Source organism: Manacus candei, unplaced genomic scaffold (genome assembly GCF_025592945.1).
Source record: "Manacus candei isolate 608988 ecotype Guabito, Panama unplaced genomic scaffold, ASM2559294v1 h1tg000033l, whole genome shotgun sequence".
NCBI lineage: Eukaryota > Metazoa > Chordata > Aves > Passeriformes > Pipridae > Manacus > Manacus candei.
Genome location: NW_026138081.1, coordinates 2,659,174 through 2,672,201, shown reverse-complemented (window position 1 = coordinate 2,672,201; position 13,028 = coordinate 2,659,174). Strand labels below are relative to the sequence as shown.

The 13,028-nt window shown below is 35.0% G+C and overlaps 1 protein-coding gene across 7 annotated transcripts in view; it reads right to left on the bottom strand.

Annotated features, from left to right (window-relative positions):
* RYR3 (ryanodine receptor 3) overlaps positions 1-13,028 on the bottom strand; it is a 215,996-nt gene that overhangs the window by 17,013 nt on the left and 185,955 nt on the right. For all 7 annotated transcript variants that reach the window (XM_051791763.1, XM_051791765.1, XM_051791766.1 and 4 more), the window contains 11 exons: positions 12,690-12,763; positions 12,430-12,447; positions 11,864-11,944; positions 11,393-11,481; positions 10,925-11,053; positions 10,436-10,540; positions 9,243-9,324; positions 7,598-8,922; positions 2,788-2,846; positions 1,381-1,549; positions 652-738 (listed from right to left, as the gene is read on the bottom strand). In XM_051791763.1, the coding sequence (XP_051647723.1) occupies positions 652-738; positions 1,381-1,549; positions 2,788-2,846; positions 7,598-8,922; positions 9,243-9,324; positions 10,436-10,540; positions 10,925-11,053; positions 11,393-11,481; positions 11,864-11,944; positions 12,430-12,447; positions 12,690-12,763 (2,218 nt within the window). The remainder of the gene's footprint in view (positions 1-651; positions 739-1,380; positions 1,550-2,787; positions 2,847-7,597; positions 8,923-9,242; positions 9,325-10,435; positions 10,541-10,924; positions 11,054-11,392; positions 11,482-11,863; positions 11,945-12,429; positions 12,448-12,689; positions 12,764-13,028) is intronic.

Here is a 13,028-nt window from a genome sequence, read left to right as displayed (position 1 = left end):
ATGAATGTGAGTTTTCTTCACTGAATTCTAATCTTTTCCATGAATAGAGCTTGTGAAGATTCATGAAAAAAATCAGTGGAGGCTGCTGAAGATATTCTACTTTGTATCACCGTGTTGTACACCAGAACCTGAAACAACTCCAGATTCAGGTGCACCTCTGAGATTAAGGCATGAATGTATAACCTTCTTCATCAGTGATGTAAAAAAAGAACTGTAGCCTACCATGAAAAAGAAAAAAAGAAATCAATGAGAATAATCAGATCAACTGAAGTCTCTCTTTAGAACAAATGAAATAAAAAATTCAACAGTTTTGACATTTGAATTATTTTAAGCAATTTCAAATTTCCCTCAAGAAGATTAACAATCCAAACAATAACAGACTTAGGTGACTAAATGAAAAAGTGCCTAGAAACACATGCCTAGAAACACATGCAGGAGAAATTAAATAAATCTCTTTTCATTCCTCCTGAATAAAATAAACCCTGAATAGTTACAAACTTTCAGATTTTTTTTTAACTACTTCATATACAAATGCTTTAGTTCATGTTTAAAGGCTTGTAATAATGGCTTTATTAAACAAGCCTTGAAACCATCATCAAATATTCCTTTGGAACTAACAAAAAATATTTAAAGAACAATGCATAACCTTACCTTGTAAAATAGAAGAATAAAATTGATGGCAAATGCAACAAATAGAGCAAGAAATCTTAAGTTATAAAAATTTCTTGCCAAGTAGTGCTGAAAGTAAAAAAAAAAAAAAAGAATTAATGGTGGCCTGTAGGTAACATCAAGATAAGAAAAGGAGGTAGCAAGGTTTTTAAGAAATTAAATATATAATTGTGTTGCCTTCATACACCACTTATAACGAGCAAGGGCATTTCTTGGCAGCCTGTTCTCCCATTTCATGGTGAATGGAATTAAAAGTAATGGCCTTAAAATTGTAAGTCAAAGAAGACTGAAATAGAATATTAATGAAAACTTTCTAGAAAGAAGTCCAGAAAGATGCTAGATAACTGGAATAAACTAATTGACAAGGTTTCAGAGAATTCAACATTTGATGGTTTTAAGAACAAAGATAAATCTTATAGCTAATAGAAGTACAGATTCTAGAAATTAGATTATGGAAAAAAGAGAGCTCCTAACAAGGAGCTCAAAAGGCTAATCTGTCCTGTTAGACCAAGATAGGAGAAATTAAACACAGAAACACTTTAGATAACTCTATGAAGTACTACAAAAATCACAAGAGACCGAATAGAGCCAGTCATCTGAAAACTCTTGCCAATGTTCCTTTTATGATGACATTTCTCCCTTCGATATCAAACAAAGGTTCCATATGCATAAATAAAAATTCAGTGACTAAAGAATTTAAGACAAACTTACAAGCATTTTTGTTTGATAAATTTCCAAAGCTTTGAAGAAGTTAGCCATAACAGCCTCAGGTTTCTCAATTTTTTGTCCATGCCTTCGCTTCTTCTTCTTCATTTTTCCCTCTTCGACCTGCTCAGGTTGTACTTCCTTTGCTTTATCTTGTTTCTCACCATCTTCCATGCTAGAAGAAAGGTTATCTAAACAAAAATGCCTAGCCAAACTCCTGTATTGTAAATACTTTCATTTAGAAGGAATTTGAGTTTAGAAAGTCTGGTTTTGAAAGTTAGTTTTGATACTGGGAGAAAAAATCACAGAATGAGTTAGGTTTGAAAAGACTTCTGAGACCATCAAGTCCAATCTACGACCCAACACCACCACGTCAACTGGACCGAGGCACTAAGTGCCACATCCAGTCTTTTAAACACCTCCAGGGATGGTGACTCCACCACCTCTTTGGGCAGCCCATTCTGATGTTTAATCACTCTTTCTGTGAAGAAATTCTTTTTGATGTTCAACCTGAACCTCCCCTGGCACAGCTTGAGGCCATTTCCCCTTCTGTCACTGGTTGCCTAGAAGAGACTGACCCCTACCTCGTTATTGACCCTAATGGCACACTTAAAAAAATTCACTTTGGCAGATAGGAGGAGAAAGATAAATGACTGAAGTAAATATTTTAAACATGAAGCAAAATGGAAGAGAAAAAAAAAAGAAGAAAATTATGTATAGCTTTTGAATGTGTAAGAATCTCTAGGAGATATTTTGTGTGTATCTACAAATATTTTAAGGGCATCCATCAGTCTGCAAGCCTACAATGTGGCTGCATGTTCAGGCAGACAGCATGCCCCTTAAAAGTAGGATGCTGCTAGAGCAAGGTAAGTATTTTGAAAAATTTTAATAAGGCAGTCACATATAGGATGACTGGACAAAGGAATGCATTTGCTATCAAGTTCACAAATCAAGAACAGATAAAAGAGCAATAAATAAGAATGGTTGGGTTAGTTACATCTTGTGTTTTAATGATCTGATATTGTTGCATGAAAATTATAGTAGGTAGTAGGAGAAGTGTAAATAGCAGTACTGACAAGTTGCAGAGTTCTTTTCAAGACTGGTTCTCATTTTTAAAGGTAGTTATGGGAATTTTTAAAAAGATAGTGACCACAGATTTATATATGCAGAATTGTCAAGGGCCACAAAATCAGATTACCATTTTGTTGCCCACTGAGATGGTCTGCTACCCTTTAGTATATTTTCAAAAATACTTAGTGTATATACCTCTTAGTGTATTTTCAAAATACTGATGAGACAAAGTGTACATAAAGTGCTTTGAATACTGAGCATTGCTTGCATTCTTTCTGGCCAAATAATCTAGCAATAGGAAGTAGCAAGGAATTAAACAGGAATTTTTTAAAACGGACTTACTCAGCCTTCTCAGCTTCTGCTTTTCTTTGTGTTCCAGCTTCTTTTGCAATTTCAGATATCTGCAAAAAGTATTTTAAATGTCAAAATCAATCCATTCAAATAAAATTCTGGTAACTTTTGTTACTGTCTTCTAAGAAACAAATAAAATAATTAGTAATATTTTTTATACCACTTAGCACTTTTAAGGAGTTAGATTCTTAAAAAATAGGCAGCTCAGGCTGTATTTTAACAGTGAAAATGACAGAAATTATTCTGATAGCCTTTTTCAGTATAGTATTATCAATACTCTAACTAGTCCAGCTGACTGAACAACTTAATTATATATGTGATCAGACAGATCATGTAACCAACTGAGGATGAAGGTATCTGCCTCTTTCCAAATATGAAAAAAAAATAAAATATATTAATGTTATCATCAAAAATCTGAAAAAAAATCTATGTAATTATTAGATATTATAACACCCAATTACTTGGTCATGATCAAGTGATGCAATTGAAAACAGACAAATACTTAAACAACTTCTACTTACACAATGTTTTCTCCAAGCTGTTTATCTTAGCTGGGCTGATGGTTCATTAAACCTTTACCAGCACACCTCACAACCCTCCTAAGTACGTGCTTACAACATTCCCTTGAGATAAGGAAAAACCAATATACAATTTTACAGATGGCTAACTGCAGCAAAGAAGCTGGGGCCTGGATGTCAAACACCTTCAGGCTTCATATTACAAGATCAAAGTAACTAATTTCAAATGCAGTTTGAAAGTGGAAGCTTCAGTGGAAATCAAAGAGATGCAGGCCCTGAAGTCCTAGAGTCACAAAGGAATCTCAAGTGCCTAAATTTGTTTCCATTCCCTCTTGCAAAAACCTGTCTTAACTCTTAATCCTCTTCTATATTCTCCTGAAGTGCTTAGACAGCAATTGTCTATTGGTCCTACTTTTCTTGTTAATACCTAAATACAGTTATCTGTATTTGCCCCACTACTCATTTGGATGCCTGTCTCTTGCAGACACTTAGGAAAAAGATTCATGAAAGAATTTACTAAATTGATCTTGCCTTGGGTATCTCACGGATATCTGTGGAACCTCATCTAGTAAACAATGCATTTGTAACTCTCTTACAATGAGTGTCCTCTAAGATCTCAAACTGGTGGAGGGTAATTCAGAGATAATTTGATGATGCCTGGTTCTTTTAAGGGGTAGGGTGGTAGATGAATGCATAAATCCCTATCCATCCTTTCCATCCCTCTATCATATGGTCTCTCAATTTTCTCTTTTCCAGGCTGAAGAGTCTTAAACTACTTAATTCCATACACAAGATTTTTTCCATGTCGAGTTTTGATATCTTGCCGACCTTCACTGAACCTTATTCAGTTTTACCACATTATTTTCAAAATGAAGAAACCTGGTCTTCAAGACACAGATAGGTTCATGAAGCATAGTAATATTCTGGAGTTTTCCTCTGTCTATTCCTTTCTCAACAATTCAGAATTTCAGTTTGCTTGATTGACATTTTCATTGAACTGATACTGTTATACAACTCTATTATATTCCCAAGATTTCATACCCAAACAGTAGCAATGAGCTCAAAATGCAAAATTTTACACATAAAATTATAACTTTTTGTCCCACATACATCACTGATTTTTATATGCTATTTTAAGGCAACTTTGTAGTTGGCTCTTGATTTTACTGCTACCAATAACTTAGATTTATCAGAAAACTGTGATAAATTTTATCATTTCTGAACCCACACAGCTCTCAGCACAGATTCCTATGTAACTTCACATTAAAAACTAAGTGCTAACAGTCTTCATCATATACAATTCCTAGATTATTTTGCAGTTTCTCTGGCTATGTAGTAATGTCATTGGCCTTATTATTACACAGTTGCTTTTCCAGTATATAGAGGTGAATTTTTATGTCTATCAATCTGTGTAAATTTTATCATTGCAGATGCCTAAGAAAGACATATGATTTCCTGAAGGGAGTTTTTGATTCTTACATTGCTGTTTCTACTTTGAGTTCCACTTAGTTATATCTAGTGCTCTCACTGGATTACGTGAACCATTTATATACACACTGTGAATAGTGATTTCTGTACTATATAATTAGTTTATATAATTATTAAAATTATATTGGTGAGTTTCACTAGATAACATACTACAGGTAAAAGCTGGATAAATTGCACAACTGACTTCACATTAATGACTGGAAGTATTTGCAAAAATTACTGAGGATTTTTATCAATAGCTACAAACACATCTCTGAGAAATGTATAAATCAAAGTAAAGCAAAGAAAATTCTAAAATGTTTATTCAGATTTGAATTAAAATGTTTACTTCAACCACTGTTGAAGAAAATACTAAGGTATTTAGAATACCAAGCACACTTACTGAGATTCTTTAGTTAAAATAGTATTTTTAAATACCAATCACATTACATTTATGCTAAATGATTTTTAAAGACTAATTTTTAAGGATTTTTAAAGCCTAATTTTTAAGTACACACACAATGAATTTAAAAAAATTGAAAAATATAGTTTTGTCTAGGCAAGTACTAAATATTCTACCTGAAAGTCAGTGCGGTTTCAGAGCCAACAGGAATACCACAGACATGGTATTTGTTCTCAGACAACTGCAAGAGAAGTGTAGGGAACAGATCAAAGGTCTCTATGTAACCTTTGTCTACCTCACCAAGGCTTTTGATCCTGTGAGCAGAAAAGGTCTGTGGCAGATTTTGGAATGTTTAGGTTGTGCCCCCAAGTTCCTTAAAATGATCATCTCACTCCATGAGGATCAGCATGGCCAAGTCAGATATGGCAATGCACTTTCTGAGCCCTTTCTAATAAAGAATGGTGTGAAACAAGGCTGCATTCTTGCTCCAACCCTATTCACAGTCTTTTTCAGCATGATGCTCCAAAGGGCCACAGCAGACCTCAATGATCAGGATGGTATCTACATTTGATATCGTACTGATGGAAGCTTTTTCAACCTAAGGCAACTGAAGACCCACACCAAGACTTTAAACCATCTTGTCCAGGAGCTGCTTTATGCTGATGACGCCACCCTTGTTGCCCTTTGGAGTATTTAACATCCTGCAGCGTTTAACATCCTGCTTTGCAGATGCTGCTGAGCTCTTTGGGCTGGAAGTCAGCTTAAAGAAGACAGAAGTTTTCTATCAACCGGCACCTCAGGAAGTCTTCTGTCATCCCCATATCACGACTGGCCAATCAGAGCTCAAATCAGTCCAGCAGTTTAATTACCTAGGTAGCCTCATCTCCTCGGATGGTAAGATTGACGGAGAGATAGACAACAGGTTAGCAAAGGCATATAATGCTTTTGGAAAACTCCATAAAAGAGTATGGCATAATAAACACTTGAGGAAAAGTACCAAGATCAGTGTTTACAGAGCCATTGTACTGTCCACTCTTTTATATGGATCCGAATCATGGGTCATCTACCGCCACCACCTGCGTCTCCTAGAATGCTTCCATCAACGCTGCCTCCGTACAATCCTAAACATCCACTGGTCAGATTATGTGACCAATACATCTGTCCTAGAACAAGCAGCACTCACAAGTATTGAGGCCATGTTGCTGAGAACACAGCTGCGTTGGGCAGGACACGTCTGCAGGATGAAGGACCACCGCCTCCCTAAGATCTTGCTTTATGGTGAACTTGCCACTGGCTGCTGCATGAGAGGAGCCCCAAAGAGAAGATACAAGGACTCCCTGAAACAACATCTCAGCCTCGGCCATACTGATCAATGTAACTGGTCTACTCTGGCCTCAAATGAGGAGGCCTGGAGACACACCATCTATAATGCTGCTGTTTCCTTTGAGAACGCACGCAGGATCACTCTCAAGGAGAAAAGAGAACGCAGAAAGAATCGTGCCTTGCAGAATATACCACCTAAGGAGTATCTATCTCGTATTGGCCTCATTAGCCAGCAGTGTGCTTGTAACAAACACGGATAGAGCCTTCCTAAATCTTCGTTCGCGAAGCCTAGCCATGATGATGATGGATGATGATGACCAAATATTGGAGAAAAACATATGAATTAAGAGAAGATAATGAACTAAGAAGTTGTACAGTTCAGATTTATCTTGAAATATCTGGAGAGTATAGCATAAAGAGGTAGATTAATGATGAGAGGAAAGATATATTTGAATAACAAGTAGAAACAGATCTGAACTGTAAAGGGAAACATAATGCTTTCCAGATATGAAAAATGAATTTTGGTTTTCACATTTAGTTCAATCCATTTTTAAACAGAAAAATATTCTATTTAGCACAGTTGAGTGGAACCAAATATATTTTTTATAAAACAGAATAAAAGTAAAGAATAATTCTATGATAAACATTAAACTAACAATAAATTCAGACAAATTTATTTCAAATAATAGGAACAAAGTATACTGTATTGCATGTGATCAGTAAAGTACGTAGAAGAAAAATGATAATGGTAAGGCATATTATGGAGAAAATAAGTTCTAAAAGTAATTGAAATATACTGTGAAAAAATGGGGTATGTGGAATAAACAAGACCATAAACCAGTTAAATCAGAAACTGTGCCTAGAAATTTGCCAGCAGTTTTTGTCTTGAATAAAGTCCAAATGGACGGTAACAATTTACTGCACTGAAATCTAAACACTGGGCTGAATTTTTCTGCGACGTAAACTTTCCTGTTGGTTTTTAAATGAGTACAGATTGTAAAGTATGTTCGCACTGATAACATTTAGTGATCAGTTAAATGGCAAATAATTATGTTGTTATTATTATTATTATTAAATCTCTTTAATTTACCTGTAATCCTTTTTTCTTATGAACTGTGTTTTCCAAGGATGTGTGGATCTCAGTAGCAAGGATTTCTGCAATATCGCCAAGTCCAGCATCATGACCGTGTTTTGATCCAGCTTCTTTCTTTGTAGGAATGCCAAAAATATCTGCGATTATGTCAGTTTCTCCCTTTTCACCCTTCACAAACTGCACAAGTTCAGCTCTGATGCTATGCTCAGCACCTTCAGCTTTTTCTGCTTCCATAACGTCATCATGGATTCCAAACTGTGTTGGATCAGGCATATCCCCTAATATTTTAGTAACTTTTATGTTTTTGGCTCCTTCAACCAGGCCACCCCCAAATACAGTGCTCCAAAGAATCTGGAATATTCCCCACACTACAGAAAAGAGTAGTTGAAATGTCCCTACAAATAGGATCCAGAAAAAGGAGAAAAACACTTTCACCATCTCTTTTACTGTCATCTTTTTAACTTTCCTGTATTGTTTCCTTAGGTTCTTCACAGTGACCATCTTAAAAAAGTTGGCAACATTCTTCTTCACTACAACACAGGCAACTGCAAAAGCTGAAGCGGGTTCCAGGGACTTTTCTTCTTCCTCATCGTCTCCAATATCCACTACATAAGCAGGCTCTGCCTCTTCCTCTTCCTCGGGCCTCTCAGCTGAATCTGTTTCAGAGATCTGAGATGCTAACTGCATTTCAAAGATTGTGTCTTCACAGAAATTTACAAAGAGTTCCATTTTTTCTTGCTCTCCACCTTCATTTACAACATCAAATATGAACTGTCTTTTGGATTCCTTTACCTGTGGCTTCTCCCATTGCATTCTACTGGATTCACTGATTTCAAAGTAAACTCTTTCTATTTTCTTGGCCCCACCCATTATTTCAATACGGCCAAGATATGGTTCAAAGTAATTAAGAACACTTTCTGCAGGCTCAAGTAAGCTCTGAAGGCGTGAATCATTAGGCATGTGCTCTGAAAGGTTTGTTAGCAATACTGCTACATTAAATCCAATGTCTTTGGCTGGTTCATGAAATCTTTCCACAAAGTCAATATAGTTAAACATATCATTTTCATCAGCTTCTGTACAGGACAGCAGAAATTCAATCTCTGACTGTATGTATTGTTTTTGAGCCTCCATTGATTTCTGAAATTCCTTCTTTGAAATTATTCCTTTACCATCTGGGTCGTACTCTTTGAAAGCATCTGAGTTAGTCAGATCTTTTAGCTTCAGGAACATGTCGAAGAACTTCAAAATCATTTCTACATTGCTAGATGATTCTACAAGCGTGTCTACCATTTGTTTTCCAATAGTTCCATTTACAACGTTACCTAGGTAGTGTGTTAAAACAGGAAGTTATTTGGTGGCTACATTTTAAATTAAGACATTTCATATTCCTGCTGAAAACAAAACAAAAATGTTCTTAAATCTTAATATGTTTTCTTTCAACATGCTTTTCTGTAGCAGCCCTCTATTTCATGACTATGTATATTCCAGAATAATTCTTAAAGAAATATGAAGTATGTTTTTTTCCCCCTGACATTACATAAAGGCAATTAAAAAGCAGTTTAGAAAGATTAACATAATAATTGTGCTTTACATTATGAAGGTGAGATAATTATATTTGACCATAAAGAAAAACAGGTCTAACCTTCAAGCAGTGACAAGAGCATCACTACCATATCCTTTAGCAGATCTAGCAGTTCCTTAAGCAATTCAATCTGAGCAGAGTCCTGTAAAAAAATGGAGAATAAGGTTGTTTTTTCTTAGTATTTATCTGGAAAACTAAATAAATTTAGAGAAAAACGGTATTAAAGATGGTCAGCTAAACATAGTTCCCTTTATTCAACAACATTTAATTGTCATTTTATTATGATCACTATCAGAAGTCTAATACAATATGTAACTTACTACAGCAGAGGTATTAATACCATAAAGATAAGCTTTGATAAAGCATTAAGGAGTACCAAAGTGCAGATAAGGGACATGAGAAACTGAAAAAATTGCTTGCTACACAGATCTGGAAGTATCTAAGAAAAAAATCTATCCTTTTTCACTTCACTGGGAGTATTTAATGGCATAATGCCATTACCATAATGCATTACCACTCAAAGAAAACTAGAACTGCTTAGTTTAAATACAGAACATAAGAAGTCTGACATGGATTTGTGATTAACATTAAGGACCTAAATACTGTTGCGTATTCTCAAAATTCTGGTATACTTGTATAGGGTGGGAAGAAATCTCATGTCAGAGGATAGCAGAGACACTGAATAAGAGTGAGGAAATTGCTCTCTGCACGTTTGCATTCAGCACCTAGAGCTTGAGTGTATGTGTACATTGAGCAGAAGTCACAAGAAAACACAGAATCCTGACACTATGGAGTGAGGTGGGGTTCCACAGTGCTCTGTACAGTGAAATGAACACTGCCTATGCCCTCCTGCTCAGTGTCTGTGATTAATTAACTGGACAAGTTGAATCTTTCTCAGCTTTTCTCTTGTCCTACTTAGCTTTAGCATGGGAACTATGCTTTCAATGGTGTTTCTGCTCTTGCAGATCATCAAGTTTTGGCAACAGGGAGGAAAAGACCAAACTGCCACATTCATTATCAGAAAGGTATAATTGAGCTGTAAGCATCAAGTTTGATATTAGTAAAGGTAAGTGCACAATGACAATTAATGCTAAAATGAGTGATATGAAGATGTTAGTCCTGAGATTCAGTCTTGGACCTGCATATTGCAACAGGCCCTTTCACAACCAAAGAGTATCAGCACTTTAACTGCTTTGCAACTTGACTAAGTTATAAACATATGCAAAGAAGAATTACTTAAATATTGAAAATACCTGTGAAAGTTTCATTTGCATATTGGCAAAGACATGAAGAAAGCCAACAACTGCGTCCCACAGCCTACTATGAGCCAGACTCTGTTGATTACCTATGCAAGGGCCCTAAAAAAATTAAGAAAGCCACATTTTTTTTTATGTAAAATAAAACAAAACAAATAAAACCATTTGTTTTCCTATGATTTTCCTCTCCCCTCTCCTCCACCAAAAAAATGAAAAAAGACATTTCAGGCTTCCATGGAGCTACATGAGAAAGTTTTCCAAGATCTTGTTGGTATCTAGTGCATAGATACCAGATTGTATCATGTAAAATATGTAGCCATTCATATGTTTTAGTTTTCACTTTGCACTGGTCCAGTGATGCCATGTAACTTTATCAAAATTTAAAAAAATAAAGCCGAAGTATTTACAAATTTCTGACAGAACACGATCATGCAATGTAATCATAGAACTTCTCTATTAGTACCTTGAGCAAAACATTCTGTTTACCTGGATATATTCTGTAAGGGAATTGAATATTTGTTTGGTGACAGCCAAAGCTTTAGAAAAATTACGTTGTCCTGATTCATCAATGACATCCTTTCCTGAATAGTACCAATAGAAGTCACTGATGGATTCCTAAGAAAAAAACAACATTATATTTTCTAGTTTTGAATTCAATATGCAGTATTTACTGCCTGCATTTGTATTGCCAAAAGCTGAATCAGCAATTCAGATGAAATTTAACGTATCTGTGTCAATCTATTTCTCATTACAATAATATTTTGCACTCCTTTCAGAAGAATTCTGAAAGGCCATTTATTTTCAAAGGAAGAAAATATGAAATAAATCAGAATTCTTTATTTTAGATATCCCTTTAGAAAGAATTTCCACATTTTATTCCAGTAAAATGTGAATTTATAAAAGTGAAGGAAAGGCAAATATTTTATAATCCATTTTCCTCTGTTTTTGTCTCACCTGAAGACGCAAGAGGTAGTCAACTGTACTAATGATAATATTCACTGTTGTGGTGTTGCCCATCTGAGTACGCAAGTAATTTTGAAAATCTGAAATAAGAAGTGATTTGTGCTTGGTTGGTATAAAGGAGAAAAATAATACAAGCTTATTTTCCTATTTTCATGGAGAATGCATTTTTTGTAAGTATTTTGTTGGGTACACATCCTTATGGGTGGAATTGAACTACAGTGGATCACAATCTAAATATAATTGATGAAATGTTACCCACGTGACTTGGAAAAGGCTTTAATAGTAATATACCATAAATTAGGACTTAAAAATCCAATTGAACTCTGCAATTCAAATTTTTATCATGCCAGTTTCCCCTGAGAAAACTAAATGAGAGAGAAAAAACCCTTTAGAATTGGTTCTATTCAACTCTGTTTCAGAACAGACTCACCACATATTTTCCCCAAAATTCAGTTCACTTACCATTGTTATGCCCTTCACAGAGCAGCTGCAAAAATCTAAATAGATCTCGAGTAAATTCATCATGCTGCAAGACCTTTTCACCTTTAAAATATATAAATAGAAAGATTATGTGACAATTGTTATGATTAATTATGCAGAACACATAGTCTTATGGTAACCTTTAAAACTGGAATTTTAATAAAAACCCAGTATTTTGAAAGCGTTAAAGCAATTTAAAAGAAACAGACTGATAATAATGAAAAGAAAAACTGAAACAGAAAAAGCAGAGCAAAAGTATTTCGCACTTCAATGCATCCATGGTTAAAAAACCAACACTAATTAAAAAAAAAAGCAACAAGATACATATCTAATAAGTAAATTGTTAGTCATAACTAAAATCATGCCTTAAATATGAGTGACACTTCTTTAATAAGCATCAAACTCTTTATCCAAGCTGAACACACAACCTGCTGCAGACCACAAAGCTAAACCTAAAGATATCTGAGAAGATGCAATGAGAGATTTCTCTCTGTATTTGCAACACACTTTTGCAACAAGAGTATCAAAAACCGTAAACCCAAACATACCACGCTCACGAACGATGACTGTGGATCAAAGAAAAATAACAAGAATACAAGATAAGAATATTGGAAATTACAGTATTTTTCTTAAAAATTATTGCTAAAGATATTGTAAAAATAAAGCATATTCAGAAGTCAAAGCCTAGAGTTACTCATAGTAAGTTTAACAACAGAAACCTCGAGCCACAGTAAGTAACAGTTCTAGTTAAAAAAGGGAGCCAAAATAATGTTTGAAGCACTACTGGAATCAATTTCATTCTACTTACGAGTTCCTTCTTCAGTAACCATTCCCAGGCCTTCCGCTTTATTCTGTCTCTCAAACGCATTCAAGTCAAGAACACTTATATTTGAAAAAAAAACAAAACAAACAGCAGACAGGAAAAAGCACTATAGTACACAGTGGAAAATTATTTCCTTCTACGAAATCTCTGGAGGCCTTCAATGACTACTCTTGACCCACTATGACATGCATTGCTTTATATTTTATTAAACACTCATATTAAATAAAAGATGAAACTTTGGATGAAACTAAGGGTCCAGTGTCCATTTCTGAAAAGAAATAAGTCTCAGGTCAAGTCTCACCACTTACCTAACTTCACTCCCAG